Source organism: Trachymyrmex septentrionalis, unplaced genomic scaffold (assembly GCF_001594115.1).
Source record: "Trachymyrmex septentrionalis isolate Tsep2-gDNA-1 unplaced genomic scaffold, Tsep1.0 scaffold269, whole genome shotgun sequence".
Taxonomy (NCBI): domain Eukaryota; kingdom Metazoa; phylum Arthropoda; class Insecta; order Hymenoptera; family Formicidae; genus Trachymyrmex; species Trachymyrmex septentrionalis.
The window spans coordinates 157406-176653 of NW_017305429.1; the positions used below are offsets into that span (position 1 = coordinate 157406).

General features: G+C 29.5%; 1 protein-coding gene across 2 annotated transcripts in view; it reads left to right on the forward strand.

The window, feature by feature from the left end:
- The window catches only part of LOC108749120 (sodium/calcium exchanger 2), a 66100-nt gene that overhangs the window by 39707 nt on the left and 7145 nt on the right, over window positions 1–19248 (forward strand). The window contains exons 4-6 of one of the 2 annotated variants that reach the window (XM_018487645.1): window positions 5316–5507; window positions 9252–9422; window positions 14993–15151. In XM_018487645.1, coding sequence (XP_018343147.1) covers window positions 5316–5507; window positions 9252–9422; window positions 14993–15151 — 522 coding nt within the window. The remainder of the gene's footprint in view (window positions 1–5315; window positions 5508–9251; window positions 9423–14992; window positions 15152–19248) is intronic. The other variant, XM_018487646.1, reaches the window with a different exon arrangement.

Here is a 19248-nt window from a genome sequence, read left to right on the forward strand (position 1 = left end):
CGTACATATAGTGTGTAAAAAATAAAAAATTTTTATATTTAATTTTCTTATTTAATGATTTAATAATATATCTCATAAAAATAATTTTAAATGTTAATTTTTGTCTTTTATATATATATATGTATTAAAAATGATCAATTAAACTATAGAAATCAGAATCTAGCTTTCATTAAAATGATTTTTATTTCAATATGTCATGACCCCCGCACAGTCATAACCTTGAGTAAGTTCTTGTGTATTAACTTATACCCTTTTTATTAAACGACTGTGACTATTGTTTTTCCTGATTAATTAATTATACAAACCAGTGTAGAAGAAGTAGAATTAAATATTTAAAACGGAGTTAGCAAAGATTTATCCTATTTCAAATAATCATACAACTTTTGCAAATAATTATGTATTGTAACTTTTACAACAATTAGGATATTGAGATAAATGTCAATATGTAGAGTTTCGCTAAAATATCTGTCATGATTAAATTCTCGGAGGTTAATCATATTATCCTGACGATTATTATCTCTGACACATATATGTGACAGTATCAAGATTGTTTCAATCACTCCTAGCCTAACCTTGTGTTAGAAATTGAAGATAAACATTTTATCTGCGGTAATCAGTACAATAATAACGTTTCAAAATTTCCTATTTCGGACTTTGCGTTATCTCCACTCATACCCACTCGAATAGAATGTGGAGTTAAAGCATGTTCGTAGTACAATCGAAACCGCGGCTATCGATACTTAAACTTATTAGAAACTCAATTGGCGTTTCTGAGATACGGTAATCTAAAGTACTTTCAACTTGACAGCTCGCGCATAAATACCGATTTGCCTTGTTGCTTACTGCACGCGATACGACCGCGTTTATTGATATGCTAATATATAGTAAAGACTTTTAAGTTTTTTTTGCTGTTTTTCATATTTTATTTATTGCTCATTTACAGAATATTAACTATTTTTTGTAATCTACTATTATCAAACAGTCTCTAATCTCTCTTTTATCTAAAAAAAAATAATCATTATAATTTAAAATTTTTAATCACTTTCAGTCTCTTTAATTTTTTTTGAAAAGATTAGAATCTTTTAACTTAAACGTATATATTTCTTATAAATAGATCTCTCTCTGAAATTTTTAAAAAACTTGGAGAAAGATTTACTACATTCGTATACTGAATTTTTCGTTTGCTTCCGCCTACCATTCTTTATGCTTTCCGATAATTTCGACGTTTTGATCGAGAAGCACTCGTGAAAATTCCACTACCGTTGGTAAGTTAAACCTTCATAAGTTAAAAAAACTTTGCAAAATGAGACGAGATTTTCCGCACTCATCTATTTCTGACTTGCCGTCCCCAATCAAGTTTAAAATTCTGATGGAAGAGTCAGGACCATATTTAGTTATCAATGCTTGTATTCAATCATCGTGTCCCAGTTTTGCAATAGCTAGCAATTTTTCGATTGCGAAGCTCGCCCAATAAAAGAATAGTACAATCCTCTTTCTGTTTATAAATATTTCCATGATTACTTTTACTTTTAATTATTTATTTTAAGTGACTCAAATAATATTTATCAAATAATATGTCTTAACAGATAAAAAAAAGGAAAACATTTATTTCTTATAATACTCAAAAATAAAAAGGGTTTTAAAAGATTCATTTTGCATTTTTTATTTAGTTTGGATAAATTATCTCATTTATTTTTTGATCTCTATTATCCATGCAGTCATTATGTATAATAAAAAAAAGTATACCTTATGAGAGTCAATTGCAAAATGTCAAGAACGTTATATCTTAATCTAAAAAGTAACAAACTAAAGAGATTTTAAATAATTAAAACTAAAATGGATTTTTAAATTTATCTACCAATAAATAAATAAGTATATAAATGAAGAAAATAAATAAGTTTTAAAACTAAGATTGTCTTAACTTTTTATATAAACTTTATAAGAAATTAGCTCATATATATATATATATATGAGCTAATTTCACTGTGACAGAATGCAATTCACTTAAAATGCACCGCAACACACTACTATATATGTATATTCAAGCAAAGAAATATTGAGATATACATAATGCTAACTAAGCAAAATTACGTTAGAAAGCAAAACATAGAATAATTTCTGAGGCACATTACATTTCCTTTACCTCAAATTTAACGCGTCGGTTTTTTCAAATAAAAGCATATTTCGAGCGTAATAAATTGCATCCTGACTGCATCTGGCGTTCATCGGTCGATCGTTTATTGATCTTATCTGTGTCTGACAATGAGTCAGAAACGACCCTCATTTTAATCTCTTGTTCTCCCTTTCCGCTGTTAAATTGTATTCCTTTGTTTGAATGAGATTCAACATTCAACGACGCATTAAATATGGCTTTGAAAAACAAATTTACAGCAATCTTAGATGTCTTTTCTAGTTATCGTCTATATGAAAATTAAAATTAATTAATTTTTAGAAGAAGATTATGAAATGTTATATCTCAAATACCTTTATTATTATTGATTTATTTATATACATTGAATAATTATCTACTTAACAAAATATTTTTCCGACGATTTCATTTTTGAATACATTTTAGATCCGACAAATTATGAATGACTTTATCATGTCTATAAAGTTAGCATGTTAGAACAGAATCAGGAAACAGAGAATTTAGTATCCTTTATAAATATTAATTTATTACTCTAATCTTGATTTTGTTGCTCTTATCATAGTAAGAAATCGGTTTTATGCTAAAATTTCTAAAAAATTTCGTCTCCGATTTTTGTATAATATGTTGAAAGCGTACAAAATCTTTAAACCAATCTATCTGAAGTTTTTGCAAAAATAAAATTAAACGTATAAAAAACACGAAAAAGTAAATAGTAAATGGCAGATTTGTTTTACGTTGGAAATACTATACAATGATAAAACCGTACTTCAACAACGGATTGTTATTATTATTTTACAAGTGGCAACAATGTTTTGTAAATGTAATAATTTTGAATGTAATATTATATTATTATTTTATTGTTATTACGTAACTACCGATATTACAGAAATTATGTTTATTATTTTGCTGCATGTTTCAGATTATATATCGCGTATTATAAAAGATTATTTTCCGCTTATCCGATAAAGTGTCACACACGTACACATACACACGCACACGCACACGCACACAAACTGTTTACAAATATAATAAAACATTGAATATTTTTATTATTGCTGTCATTGTTGTATTTAATCCTTAAATTATTGTATAATATTGGCAACATTATAGCGATTAACAAAATACACTTTCGCGAAGTTTAGGGAGAGTATGATAGGAGATAATAGTTGATATATCTATCCTAAATCAAGCAAAAGTCAAGCAAAATTGAATTTGCCAATACGAACAGCTAACTTCCAGAGCTTTAGTCGAGATATGAACTATAAGAAGCTTTTATGGAGTAACATTAGAACAGCTAGTGAAAGCCAAGGTAAACAAATTTATATCCGCTTAAAGGATGTTTCTAGAAAATTTCCTGGATAATGAAGCGAATAAGTAACATATTTTTCTAAAACACGAAAAAGTGTGATTGAGATATAATTTATCATTTACAGAAAAAGTCTCCACTAATTGTTTTTTCATATTAAAAGGATCTATGAATTTTTTGTAAATGATCTTAAATAGAAAAAATTTTTAAATATAATTTTTGATTTTTTGAGAAATTACATATATTAATTTGTTAAAATTTTTTGTTTTTATGCAAATTCTTTAGTTTTATTCTTTTTTTGTCTATAACAACATTTCCTTTTAATAATAATAATAATAATTTTTTTCGCTCTCTATTTTTTTTTATCTCTTGGCTGTCTCTTATTTTAACATATTTCAAATTTATCCGCATTTCAGATTTATTCGGTTTTTTATTTTTTCGATAAAATACGACCCTATACCATCACGGTTGTAGACAGGAGATACCAACAATAAATGCGTTATTCATCATCGATCGAAACACCCGGTGTAAAGTATCGATCATCCCTCGATGACGGAGATAAATGTGGTCATTGAGTATTATTCATGCATCGATAGCGCAGCAAACACACTTTGTGTAAAATCGTCAATACATATTGCATTGTAGAAAATTTTATCGTTACATGAATAACATATCTGGATACTTAATATATCCCTCTTTTTATATATTAACATTTCTTCAGATAACGAAATAACATGGCTGAATACTTTTATCGAAACTAATTGCCGTACTAACTGTAACAATAATAAAATGAATACATCGTATTCATACTTATCATTCCATATTTGTGTATGCAGCCACATAGAACAATATTTTTCTTCTAGGCTGAATTAGTTTCACACTGTGCGCTAGTAGAAAAGTGTTAATTCAAGTGATGTGAGTCGATGCGTGGTCAGACACGGAGTACGAAGCACGGAATTAGCTTAAGAGAGGTGTGTGACTATAATTCATGAGACCAATCGATAACAAAGTCACGACCACATGAGAAAGCGACTGTTTGTCGCACTCGTCTTCTTTGTTTAAGGTTTATTTTAATAGATTCATGTGGAGGATATTGATCAATCAATCTTGTCCAATATTGCTTTCTCACGATCGATCTTTATAGAGTAGCGTGAGTTTATCTTTAACAATTGATACTACAAATTTTATTTAACCTTTTTGTACATCTATATTTTCGTTACATTCATTTCTTATATATTTTTTATGTATAATACAATATGCAGAACTGGAAGAGTTAAACAGAATATTTAGCAACCAGTAATATAAATCAGTAATATATGAATAGAAGGAATAAAAATAATAACAATATTATATTTAAAATAATATCGTGATTTTTTGAGAAAATAGTATCTTAATAAAAAATAAAATATTTTTTAAGAATAGTTATATAATGATAGTTAATGATAGTAAAATCTAAGTAAAATGTGCTCTATATACAAATTTTGTAACTTTATTTAATATAAAAGTTATTGTATATTTTTTAAATAACTTGTTTTAAAATTACCTTAATTTAACTTGGTTTAAAACTGTCCGTATCTTAATGTTCCTCGATGTTAAAACTCTCTTCTTGAAGGTACTTAAAACTTTTAGCATTTTGCAAATGCAAAAATGGGTCATTCGATATCCAAAAATATCCTGTAAAGAAGTTTACAGCGATATGACGCGCATATTTATTATGCCAGACTGGAATTAATTAAAACTGTTAATTAACAGAAACTGTTTCGCTGTTCTTATCTGACCATGAATCGGCTGCCCACTTATTCTGTTATAGAACGTGTCCCGACATTATTAAAGTAGCAAGATGCGATTTTCTGGTTTCAGCGGAAGCAGGAATCGCTGCAGCGGCGGAGCTGAAGCAGCCGGAGGAAAGAACGGAAGAGGAGAAAATGGCACTGTTGGGCAGACCGCGCTTAGGTGAAGTGTTCCGAGCGCAAATCAGGATTAAAGAATCCAAGGAGTTCAAGAACACTGTGGATAAACTTGTCCAGCGAGCAAATGCCTCCATAATACTCGGTGAGTTCCTAATATGATTTCTTCTTGGAACATCTGCTGTAAAATGTAAAAGTTATAATCATACGCGCGCGTATACATATCACACAGGATCTTTTTATACTCTTCGTAGCACAATTGAGAAATAAAATATTAAATTATATTTCCTAAATAGCAAAGTGACATCTTGTAGACCAAAATAGATGTTATCATAATAGATATTATCATTTTTCTCAGAAACAGAAACATATATAATTACATGAAAATATTCAGTAAAAAAATACGTGTCCCTTATAAATAATAATTTTATCAAATTATAAATTAAAAAATAGGTTGAAAAAAATTATTGTAAAATTATATGTTGACTGGAAGTGACTACTTTTTTATAGCCACTGTAACTCAAGTCAGATTTAGACACAAATATAAAGTGTACGTATTATAATTATAATTATGACAGTCATTACGGCTGAGACAGAACATTGTATTCGTCAATTATACACGTTTAGTAGCCCCTTGTTAAAACATGAGAGACAAGGAGAAATAAAATCGGGATGAAAGTTTCAACTAATTCTTATGACTGTTTTTCATAATTATATAAAATATAGTAAAGTTTCTATTCGTAGTTTCTTCTTTACAAGAAACTTTTCTTCACCAAGCTTCTGCCATAAATTTATTATTGAATAGTCTACGCGTCTAACTCGAACTTGCTTGACTTAATCTTTCCCAATGGAGAAATGCGTATCACGGGACGCGCGCGAGCATCTAGATTGAGGCTCTTTAAAAATGCAACTCTGAGGAATGCAGCATTATGTAGAAGCTGGTGAAATTCAAGACTCCCTCGGCACTATATGCATGATTCTCACGTTTCTGCATTTTCTACATTCATCTTAAATTTTTGCTGCTTTGGCTATGCAACCGTTCAGAAACATACTTCTTATATGATCTTGAGCAACCTTTCTAATATGCACTAAGTTAGATGCATGAATTGCAAATAAAAATTTGAATTGCAATAAACTTGACATTTAATATGTAATTAAAAATACTTTCGATGTAATTATTATTTTTATATCACACTGACACATATACAATATTATAACCCCTACAGCACAAAGTTGCACAAAAGTTGCAGCAACACTGCTGCAACGTTGCAACAACATTGTATGTATATAATATTATAGAGATTTTGCAGCAATATTGCTGCAAATTCTGTGTTGTATGGGAACATTATAACGTTTTATTTTATAGAAAAAAATAAAAACTTTAATTAAACTTCAATAAAAACTTGTTAATTAAAATAAAAACTTGTCGGAATAAATAAAAATTTGGAATAAATTAAAACTCTAAATAAGACCCTTATGATTTACATAAATTTTACATGTCGTTTATTTGCTACAGTGATATAATAAAAAATTTTCATTCTAGTTGCTTGCATAAAAAAAACAAAAACTTAAAAAAAATGAACGTAATTAAAAGGAACATACTTTTATTCCCAATCGTTTACTTTATATTACATCAAAATTAATGATAAAATTTAAATGATTCAAAACATTTAAACTTTAGATTTTTTTAAATTGTGTCGTCGTAGCAAATGAACGATATGAAAACACATGTGAACAAATTAATACCAAATAATAAAATTCCTCGGAATGGCGCTATTATCACCTCCTATTACGAATACCGTAAGCTTCCAATGGAAGCTTGGAAAATGACCGTGTCGAATTTCCTTTCGCTATTAACTTCAAGCACAGAAAACAATAAAAACCACGAAAATATCAGCACCGACCTGTTTTCTACTGTCATTTTGGTTCTTTTCTTCCTTTCACTTCCCAGGAGGCTTTTCTTTTCTTCACGGCAGGAAGTTATTTCACGTACTCTATGTTCCTCAAAGCATCTCTGAAAAGCTTTGGTGAGAGCTTTTGGTCAAGAAATCGAATTTACAGACAGCAACGAAACTTTATTGTATGGTAATCTTTTTCGACATTTAATAAATAATTGCTATTAATGCCGAAGTACAGTACGTAAAATATTTAATGGACAAAATATTATTTAGTGTATGCATAAGAAATATTGCAAATATTGTAAATATATAATAAGGAAAAGTACAAAACATATTTATCAACGGACATTATTTGGTAAATATTTATTTAAAAATTAAACGAGATGAAAACAATTTAATTTTCTCTCCACGAAAAAAAAGATTTGTTGAAACAATTAAAAAACTTCACCGATTCAACAAATCTACAGCCGCATATGGACAGTCAGTTACTTTGTTAAAGTAATAAAATTATACACCTGAATAAAATTAGCGCTTATAGGTAATCGTATTTGTTGTTATAGCACAGCAAAAACAAGGGTGGATCCAGAGAATTATTCTGAGGGGGGGTGATATGATAAAATGTAAATATTTACTTATTATTGATGTTATTTTCATTGTTGATGTTATTTTTAATATCTTTTAAATATTTTTATTAATTTATTGTTTTATTATATTTACTATTATTATTATTACTACTATTATTATCATAATCATAAAATATAAATTATACATGTTAGTATTCAGCATTTTTATTAGCCAGATATATTTTTACATACATATTAACATGATATGAAATGTAATTTAAAAACAAATTTTGTTATATAATAAATTTTAACTTTTTGTTATTTTCTAACTTTCTGTTTAGAGAAAATTCTGAGGAGGTCGCTTTCTCCGTCCTCCCCTATATCCACCATTGAATAAAAATTTGTTAATACAGAAAAGATAACTTTCTATAAAAATCAATATACAGATTAAAATTTTGAACAAAACTGACTAACGATGATCCATTTAACGTTGCAAATACTTGATTGACCAATTAGAAGAAAAAATTTTACAAATTGACCAATCAAAGAATGCTTCAAAGCATTTGCAATGTGAAGTGAACTCTAAGATAGTGACTTTTGCTGCTGTAATGAAGAAAACTTGTTACATCAGCAAATCTTTTTGTAGCAAAGAATAAGCTAAATTAGCTTTTTCTCATAATTGTTTACTACAGACATAATTTCTTTGTTGAATCATCAAATCCTCTTAATTATAAATGTTGAACTTACTCAGCAAACTATATCTTGCTGAACTGTCTAATCTGTTCTTTTTTTCGTGTCTTTCTTCTATTCTTTTTTTCTGTCTCTCTCTCTCTCTCTCTCTCTCTCTCTCTCTCTCTTTCTCAATGTGTTTGTGTGTATATACATATACGTGTAAAAATGGAATCGATTACAGCGAGAAAGGAATATCACGTTGCTCTATTATAGTGCTTTTCTTTGTCCCGTTTTCCTTTCTGCATGTTCTGCTTTCACTCGGCCTGTAAAGCGGAATCGCTCAAAGCATTTTCGACTTTTACCTTCGATAAAGCGCTTCATTCGCTTGCTCGTCACGATTATATGTATATAGATCTGAATGTGAACAAAAATGAGATTTTATAGTATTTTTTTACTGTATTCAAGTGTTGAGAAGACTTTATTCAAGAACCAGGCTGAATCCTTTGTTTGTTTATGCATAATAGACAGGAATTGTCGTAACGTTACTGAATAATTTCTGCGACAGTATTAACTGTTTGAAGAAGAACTAATCAAGAATTATTATAAATCAATTTAAAAAATTGTTAATAAAGATTAAAAATTTTTATGATTTATAAAATTAATTTATCTATTGCAGAATATATTTGAGATATATAATGTCTTTTGTGTTTTCTACTTTTTTTCTAAAATGTATAAATTCTAAAATTTTATTTTTAGGCACAAGTTCATGGAAAGAACAATTCATGGAAGCGCTGACCGTCAGTAGGGGTGATGAAGATGACGCTGAGGGTGAAAACGGTCAACCTTCCTCACCATCCGTAATGGATTATCTTATGCACTTTCTTACCATCTTCTGGAAGGTTCTTTTTGCCTTCGTTCCACCCACAGGTAAGTAAAAGAATCTTTTCATATTAATATTGTCTATCTGTGTTTACATAGAATGAATCATTTCAATGTACACCTTAATTTTTGTCGTTTCGTTAAATTTGGAACATTTTTTATTATCGTTTTTTTTTAATTTTGGATAAAAGTATTTCAAAATTTTTAATTTTACAGCAATATTAAAGTGATTTCACTAATCTATTCAGAGTCAATAATTAAAAAACACGAGCAATATTGTTAGGTGGATAAAATTGAATTTATTAAACTATACATTTAAATGTTCGTACGGAACATTTCGGATTTTACTCAGTCCTCTTCAGCTGTGATGGAATGAAAATGAAAATTCTTAGCGCATGAACAAATATAATAACGGTAGATGTTACAAACTCCCTCTTACATCATATGGTAGACTTCTTTTTTTTTTGGTTGAATTATAATTTGTGTGATCCGTTTGGTTCAAATTTTATAAAACGCGTTTTATACAAGACATCAATGTTGATAAAATTTTGCAAAATAAATATATAATAGTTTTGTATTATATAATATTTTTTTAATAATATTTTTTAATGCTTTGACTGTTTGTATAAACATTCTATATAACAAAGTATTCTGGTAAGTAATCGATGGTTTACAAGACGTTTTATATTTTGTTGACTATTTCGATATGAAATAGAACCTATAATAATTTATTTATTGTTTGTGTATTATGTGTTAAATACATTTTTTTTCTCAGGAATTGATTGTATTATTTATGTGTACAGAATTGTACAAAAAACCTCTTATTAATGATTTTTATGGCAAAACTGAGGTAAAAATATTTATTAAACGATTGTTCAAATTCGATTACTTTCGTTAACATGTAAAAAGATGTTTTTAGCACTTTTAAAATAATATATACATTGTGAATATTAATACTGTAATTTCAATCTTATATGAAAACGTTTATAGATACGAAATTGCCAGCTAACATGAAAAGTAAAGCGAATTTCGATCAAAATGTGTTTATGATGGTGCAATCTGCAAAACGGAAAACGGTACACTTAAACTCTCTCTCGCGGGATAATAGTTTTTAATATTCACACGCATACGAGAAGATTAATTACAAATTGATTTATATAATGCGATGTTTTACAAAAAAATAACTGTGAAATTTTAAAACTAATGAAAGTTATTCAATAATCCATCTTAACAGTATGAAGAACACGAAGATATAGATATTTATTATCTTTGTACAAAGAGCAATTGAAGAAACTCAGCTTTCTGTAATCAAATATTATACTTTGATTACGGGACTTTGTAAAAAGTTTGAAGAAAATAGATTCTTTTTGTTTGCGTAATTTTATGTCTTAAATTTTTCACGGATTGTCTCCGTTTTTTTATTTTTGTTATTTCTTCGATTCTATTTTAACCTATTCCTGTATTTTTTGAGATGTGGGAGAGCTTTTCTGCATTCTTTAGTCATGGCTCTACTTCCATCCAGGTGGAAGAAAACGAGGAAAGACGGTAAGAGGAGGATAAAGGGCGAGGAGAAGACGTGCTTTATTTCAGCAAGCACAATCGCAAAGACCTGCTGAACTCTGCAAAAGCTCTGGAAACTACTGTATCGAGCAACGTAATTTCACCTTGTTTATCTTTCTCTTCTTTTTTACCCGTCGTCCTTGTAGATCAGCGCTTCTATGCAGAAGCACAAGATGCAGAATTGTATTTACTCTTCCTCTCGCTTCACCTTTTATAAGGAAAAAAAAAGCTTAATTTCCGGTCAGAGCCGGAAATTATCGGAGTGATCGAGGAATTTCTTTGATATCAAAAGTAAATTCTAGATTAGAATATGATAAATAAATGTTCCAAGTATATAAAACGTTATGCTATTACGATTGCAATACTTTCCAGATAAGCCGAAATTTATAGTTATGTAACTGCAGATTATGCAACTGTAATATGTATACCGGTTGCAACGGTATGAGCGAGATTCATGAACACATCGCATTACTAAATGCAATATTTCGCAGTGGGACATGTTGCCGGAAAAGTCGGCAAAATCTGAAGACGATAGTTGAATTCTCAAGACCTTAATTTGCAAGTTATGTATGTATAAATGCAGAGATATGCATAATATCTTAAGTTTAACGGTTTTTTTTAAAGATGTTCCTAAAATTCCCTATGGACATGTACGTGTATTACACAGGCAAATACACACACATGTACAAGCAAATAGATAAAGAACGCTATATACATACTTCTCTGCTCTCTCATGAAATTTCCACGAAATTTCTGCGTGATTTATGATGACCTGTGCTTCTATACTCTTCCAAAGTAAATTTCGTTCGGAATTTATGGCAATAGTACGAAGTAATGAGATATCAAATAAAATTTTCTTTAATAAGAATTAAGAGTTGCATTTTTTGCAACGGATTCAACGGAGTAAAATAAGTAAATTAGTAAGAATCTTTTTTAAAAAATTGTTTTGTACTGTCGATACAATATATTTTGTAAAAAAAAAATATAAAAAATTAATTGAGTAGAAGTTTTTAAATAAAACTTTTTTTTATATAGTTTAATTAGAAATAATAATGTACTCGTATTATATTGTATATAAGAATTACAGAATGCACTTTATTTTTATACTTTCAGACTTTTTATTTAATATTGTCAGACGAGTTTTTATTCGATCTCGAGAGAATTTCCAAGCTTGCTTGATTTTCCGATAATTACATAATGTAATCGATAAGAGTGAGTTGCTTGAAAAAGATCACAAAAGACTTTAATAAATCAGTCGAGTTTAGTACAAGAGTAGTGTAGCAAGCGTATTGCAATAATATACACCGGCCACGTGTTAACAGTAAAACTAACCGCGTGTTTACAGACTCTTTAGCTGTATTAACGCCCACGTTCCATCGTAAACGTATCTTTGTATACAGATTTCTAATAATAATTCCCTTTTGTTGTCACATTCATGCGTTCGCGTAAAGAGAAAGAGAGAGAGAGAGCATTTTACTTGCGGTATGAACCGCGTCAGCCTTGCGGCTCTCCAAGAATTTCAACTGTCTTAATAATAATTCCATAGAAAGCGTTCCGCGAGTTTCACATCAATTGCGAATATCTTGGACCGTTTGGAGAACGTTAGGGACTGATAATAATATCCGTTATGTGCCGCTTCAAGGACTTTTGTCACATGATTTTGAGACGTGATTACAATTCTAAAATGATACTTATACCCCCAAATGTGAGAAGATGCTTGCTTTTCAAGTATATTGTGATGAAGGAAAGCTTTTCGCAATTTTCACAATAATTGTATGTACGGGATCGAGAAAATCCACATACAATATACGAGAAAAAAACCTTTCAATATCAGTATTAATGTAACGCGCGGAGTGAAATGTAACAAGAAGGAAATGGAAAGAGAGAAAAAAATATAATCGAATGTAACGAAAATGAAAATAGAAAACGTAAAAAGAAACTAAAAGTAGTTTAAATGCAGGTTGAAAAGGGAACTATATGAGGTAAAGAAGCTATTATGAAAAAGTAGTTTAGTAGAGTTAGCGTTTCAAGACCGAAAAATCATTTCGGCGCGCGTTTCTAAGGATTACATACGTAATATATAAATTCACACAAGAATCATACAAGCATTGTATGACAATCCAGCTGGACCGTTTAAGGCTTTGATTTCTTTATGTTATCACACACACACTCACACACACACACACATACGGTCCTATAATATATTGTATTATTTATTATGAAAAAGATGACGCACCGTTAAATTAAACTTATTGCACAAGAAATTATAATACTTATTATAAATAAGGAATTATTAGACTTATAACATAAGAATTATAATACAAGACTCGTAAAGACGTTTTCCCTCACTCATTCTTGAAAACAGAATCTTAGTTTCATTATTAATATACTTTACGATTAGCAAGTTTTAGAGAGAATATGTTTGCAAAATTTTAAGTAAGAAGAAATAGATTTATTTATATAAAGACAATAGTTTTTAGTAAAATTACAATTATTTTAATGTTTGCAAAATAAATCTGTACAGAGTTAAATTGATTATGCATTTTTTATTTCCTTTTTAGACGTCCTACAATCTGACATATGTACAACGCAATGCACTCATTCATAAAAAATAAAAAGAATACAAATAATCCCTGAGGGAATTGTTAGGAACAGTTATGTAAAAGTTGTATTTTTAGACAAACAGCTTATAATGAAACAGCTTTTATAAAACTATATATGAAAACATGTACAAAATTTATATATGTGATATGTACATTGAAAAAAAAATTTATATGATTTTTATAAAGTCTTCTCCTTATATTTTAATATAATATTAATAGCACTAAAATAATGTATATTATAAATTTCTGAGTAAAAATTATATATAAAAATTATATATTTTAACAATTATCATACAAAGTTTTAATAGAAATTTTTGTTCATTTATCACAGTTTTAAACTAATTTCTATAAGTGATTTTATTTATCGGAAATAGCCAATTATGGTAAAATAACGCTTTTAACGTTACGAGCTTCGTGATTTGTAAAAGCCAAGCAGAATTGAGCTGAGGCAGCATAATTAGTCCCGAGAGTGAGCGTAAATGAGGAAAAATTGTGGACTTTTAACTAGACTAATTAAGCTCTCAAACGAGTGGTTACGTGATAGTGTATGTTTGCGTGAGCGAAGAGAATGTCACTTTATAATTTGCATTTTGTTCATCCCGCATATCGCGCAAAGTGATTAAAATTTTTTGGCACTGTTATCCAATGTTTTTTCTATTAAACCCCAAAAATATCGTCGATTTCACTTCCATTATTAAAATGGACATTAATAATAATTAATGAATAATAATTAATGAAGGACAGCGATTTTAACATTAATTTTTCAGTTTAATTAATTTTTTATAATCTTTTGTCCATATGGATTTTATATACAAGCCGACAAAAAGTTTTTCACATTTGTATGTTTATCAAATCATTGCTCAGATAATAAATTGACGTAATTTGTCGTCATTTGGATGTAAAAACAACGACAAATAACGCCAACTTGCTACCTAAATAGTAATATATAATATATAAAAGAAAAAAACTTACTCTGGAGTGTGTTATAGTTGTATCTTATTAAATACCAAAAAAATTCTGCTAAAAAAATTTTCGGCTGATGAATTGAAGACATATCTCTTGTCTACCTAAAAGAATTTATCCGCGGAAAAATGCGTGATAATCGTGAATGCATTCTTGTTGCGTCTTAAATCTTAAATTTACATCAAAGCTAAAGGTGACCACTTTGAATGTTAATTATTATTTTTTGGTTTTTAATAAGAGATAATAAACACTCCAAAGAAAAAGAGAAAAAAAGTTGTTTCTTATAAACATACGTTACTAATGTTTGATAAACCCAAAACTTTGTGGCCAAACTTTTTTTTATCATCGTGTGTATATTTTTCTATTTCTTCTATTTTATATATACAAAGAAATATGCGTGCAAACAATATTTATATTATTTAACAATCGAATTCTGAAACTCTCTGTATTTTGCTTTCGCAAAACGTATGGGATACCTTTTTTTTATTTCAGATATCGCCGGCGGTTATTTGTGCTTTATCGTCAGCATTCTGGGGATTGGCGTGGTCACGGCGATAATCGGCGACGTTGCCTCGTATTTCGGTTGTACTTTGGGCATCAAGGATTCCGTCACCGCGATTGTTTTCGTCGCCCTCGGTACCAGCATTCCCGGTAAGTATCTAAAAACTGAGGATGATATACGAGAAAAAGAAGAGACACCGAGAAAGATCATACCTACACTGGAAAAAGTCTTGTTGCACTAATTGGAATTCTGACAGATTCAATCAGAAAGGTATACTGAAAAAGGATTTATTAAATTTTAATACATATTTCTTCGAATAGTAGAACTAAACATTTAGTAAATAAATATTTATCCTAATTAAAACATGTATGATAGTAAGTCACACAAATTAATCTTGTATCAAATAAATATGTGCTTACATTTAGTAAATATTTATTTAGAATTTCAAACAAATATTTTTGTAAATTTAATATTTTTTTTAGTGTACAAATTAGACACTTATTATTAAATCTATTAAATATGCTAGTCGAGAAGTTTAATTACGATGATTTATATGATCAGAATTTGTTTTGTACTTTCTTATTGGTACAATCAGAACATTTTTCTCAATATATTATTAAAAAAGCGATCAACGTATCTCCCACATTAGTTTACCTTCGCATTTCGCATTTCGCATTGATCGCATTCCACTTATGACGTCTGCTGTATTACAACAGGCTTTTGAGATTAAGTGAGGAGAGCAATGATAATTTATTGCTCTTGGTCTTTGTGCCTGAGAATAATGGCTGCCGACCGCCTATGTTCTTCCGGGTGGAACGGTTAACACGTGCAACCATAAAAGAGTTAAATACTTTCTTCGTCCATGTAGCACCACACAGAAGGTTGCAGCACTGCTATAAAATGCCATTGTAAAATTGCAATATTGTATACGTCGTGCAAAAAATATTACTGCGTCGTAAAATTGTAGTAAAATTAAAGGGTTCGCCTTTAGAAGACTTACACTGCTCTATGGCAATGTTGCGGTAAAATATATTTATGTTAAGGGATTACGTACATTCAAGAGGCCAAAAAATATAGCAATCTTCTCTGCCTTTCTTCCAGAAATGCAGAGAATTAAAGCCGACGTACGCAGAAGAAAATAACAATATTACTAAACTTTATTTCTTATTTTACAAGTTCTCCAATATTGCTGTAACCGTGTTGGAATTTTTCATTTCTATTATTTCAACAAAATCTTTTTGCATTCAACGTGGCATTGCAATTTACAAGATTACATCTCATTGTTGCATTCTAATCAAAATGTTCTACATTGCATTTTTCCAAACACTTTTTACAGGTTCCAAAATATTTTATATTTTGTAATTTAAAAAAGAAAAAACAAAAAGAGGAAGAGAGAGAGAGAGAGAGAGAGAGAGAGAGATAACTTTATAAAAAATGTATATAGTCATATTTACAGAAATCATTTACATTAACATATCTTCAGAAACAATTGTGATCTGACCTTTGTCTTCTATTTTTATACGAAATTCACGACGAGGGCATTTAATAAATCATTTGAGTGGGTGTTATCAAAAGCTATTAAAAGCGTAACGACAGTCGCGTCATTTCAAGTTTCTGGGTCAATAGGTTACGTTCAAAATTTACGTCTAAAACAGAGGCTCGAAATTGATTATCCTAAATGTGTCTCTAACATCTTAATGTTCAGTGAACGTACAGCTACTGCATTTTAATGTCCACAGGGAACTACGTGTAGTAACCTTACCTTCTATTTATAGTAATTTTAATTATTAATTTAACTTTCGTAGTAAAGGTACCTCTTTCTCTTTTTATAAATTACATCAAAGAATACGAATTCCGAAATTATGTTTATTCCAAAAATCTCTACCAAGTCCTTATATTGGCTGAATATCGACGGGGTTTGCATGACACACAGCTTCTCGGTTGGATTACTTAAGCCACTGTGCTTCTTCTCTCTTAGAAACTTTACAAGAAACTTTCTTCTCCCAGAAACTCATCAATATTTATGCCAAAGGGTACCTCCGATCTCTCAAAGTACCGCTCATCGAGATCGGTTTAAGGATCTTCTTCTCGTATTACCGGCAAAAAAACCGAAAGATGAGATTTATTTAGAGTACAGAGTGCCTCAGAATTGCCTACAACATGAATATCTACTATCAAGAATTGTATTGCATTAAATCACACGTAGCAAATAGCGAAGCAAACCGCATATCTATATAGAATCTTATAGATTTTTAAATATTTAAGACTTTTAAATATTTAAGACTTTTTAAATATTTAATTAACCTTTATATTTATTAATATATACATATAATTTATTACACCTTTAAAAATTTATTTATTTTTATTTTATGTTAGTACTGAAAAATACTTTAGATCTTTTTCTATCGAATATAAAATCTATTGGGTAATTAATTATTCAAGTGCATGAATATGCATACATTTCTCGAATATTGCTTCGAATTCTATTTGTTTTAATTGTTAATTGATCTTTGCTAAGTTTATAATTATTGATTAATAATTAATCGTTATTACTTAATACAGATTAATTGTCAAAACAAACATTGAGATAATTAATTGCCATCTTACTCACGCTAATACAAGACAAGGTTGACTATTATTCACGGTGGATGAATTGCTGAGCGTTACTGCTGCAGTAGTAATGTAATATCAAAGGTATACACTGACGACATAAACCCAGCATAAACAATCCTCCTTGCTAATTCGACTAATTAATTATTGTATTGTTGATACATACAATAGCAAATACAGTACAGCAGCAGCGCAAAGTAAACAGAAAATTTGATTTAATTATAATTTTTTTATTGAATAAACTATTTATTTACCGTAAGTAAATATTTACTTAGTACTGTATTCAAAGAAATTGTTAAGAGTTAATAAATTTTTTTTTTAATGTAAATAAGAATCCCTCTTAAAAATATCCTTATCGTTAATTTAATATAAAAATATTAGAAAAGAAAAACAACCGCTTTGAACAATTTTTTAGATTAAATTTTCGTCCACATCTGTGCCGATATATAAATATTATATAATTTTGGAAATCGTCGTATTTGCCGCACGCGAATTTGGAGCGCACGTTTTATCAAGTTGTTATTGAACATATAAGTACGTTTCACATATGTGCTCTGTTATTACAGGATTTTCTTGCTCTGTGCAACGACGAGCGCTCACTCTGCTCACAACTCCGTAACTGAACTTACACTGCCATAAACTGGTACAAGCCGCATATTCCAAGCCGTTACCACAAATCCTGCGGCACAACGGTTTTAAGTGCGGTTGACGATCTTTGATTCTCCTGAGACAGAATGTGTACTAAAAAGCCACTTTGTTACTTACGCGGGTCATACACGTGGTGTCGTGGCGTGAAATACGGGTTTTATCTCGCATTACGCCGCGAATGAAGCGTTAAACTTGCGGATAAATAAAAAGCAATATCGGTTAAATTACAACCTTGGGCTCGTTAACCTTGAACTCGGTAAAGAAGTGTATTTTTAAGAATGAATTGAACAACGCAACACTTTAATCGTTAAAAATTTATTTACTTATTTATTTTTATATCTAGGAAACATTATAAAACGCGATGACATGTTTTTAATTTTTTTTCTTTTTACCTCCTACGTAAAATATTTATCTGATGCATATTTCTATATATACCGAGCCTAAGAAAAGATATTCAAACTTTTTCATAAAAGAGGAGAGAAATACGTGATATAAAATTGTAGTGTATTACTTATTTTTCAAAATACATAAATAGAATATACACTGAGCAACAAAATTAACGCAACACCTGTTCACTCTGCAAAAATAAGCAAATTTCAAGATACAATAACTTTGTCAAAAATTGTCGTATCGGGATGTTTAAAAAAGCATTTTACAAGTAGAAACCTCTACTTTTCGGATCATACTTAAAAAAATGGTCTCGTGGAGATTTCATGAAATTACACAAACATAAATGAAGATATATGAGACATCAAAATTTTTTATGAAATTTGCGAAGCTCCACGGAGTGGAATAAAAATTGTATATAAATGCGATTTACATCATTCGAAAGAGCGAATCTTTACCTTTAATCTACTTTTTTACGAAGCCCCGTACGACTTTTTTTCATCGAGTTATTCAACGTTGAAGCAAAAGGACCATTTTTGCTTCAACGTTGAATAACTCGATGAAAAAAAGTCGTACGGGGCTTCGTAAAAAAGTAGATTAA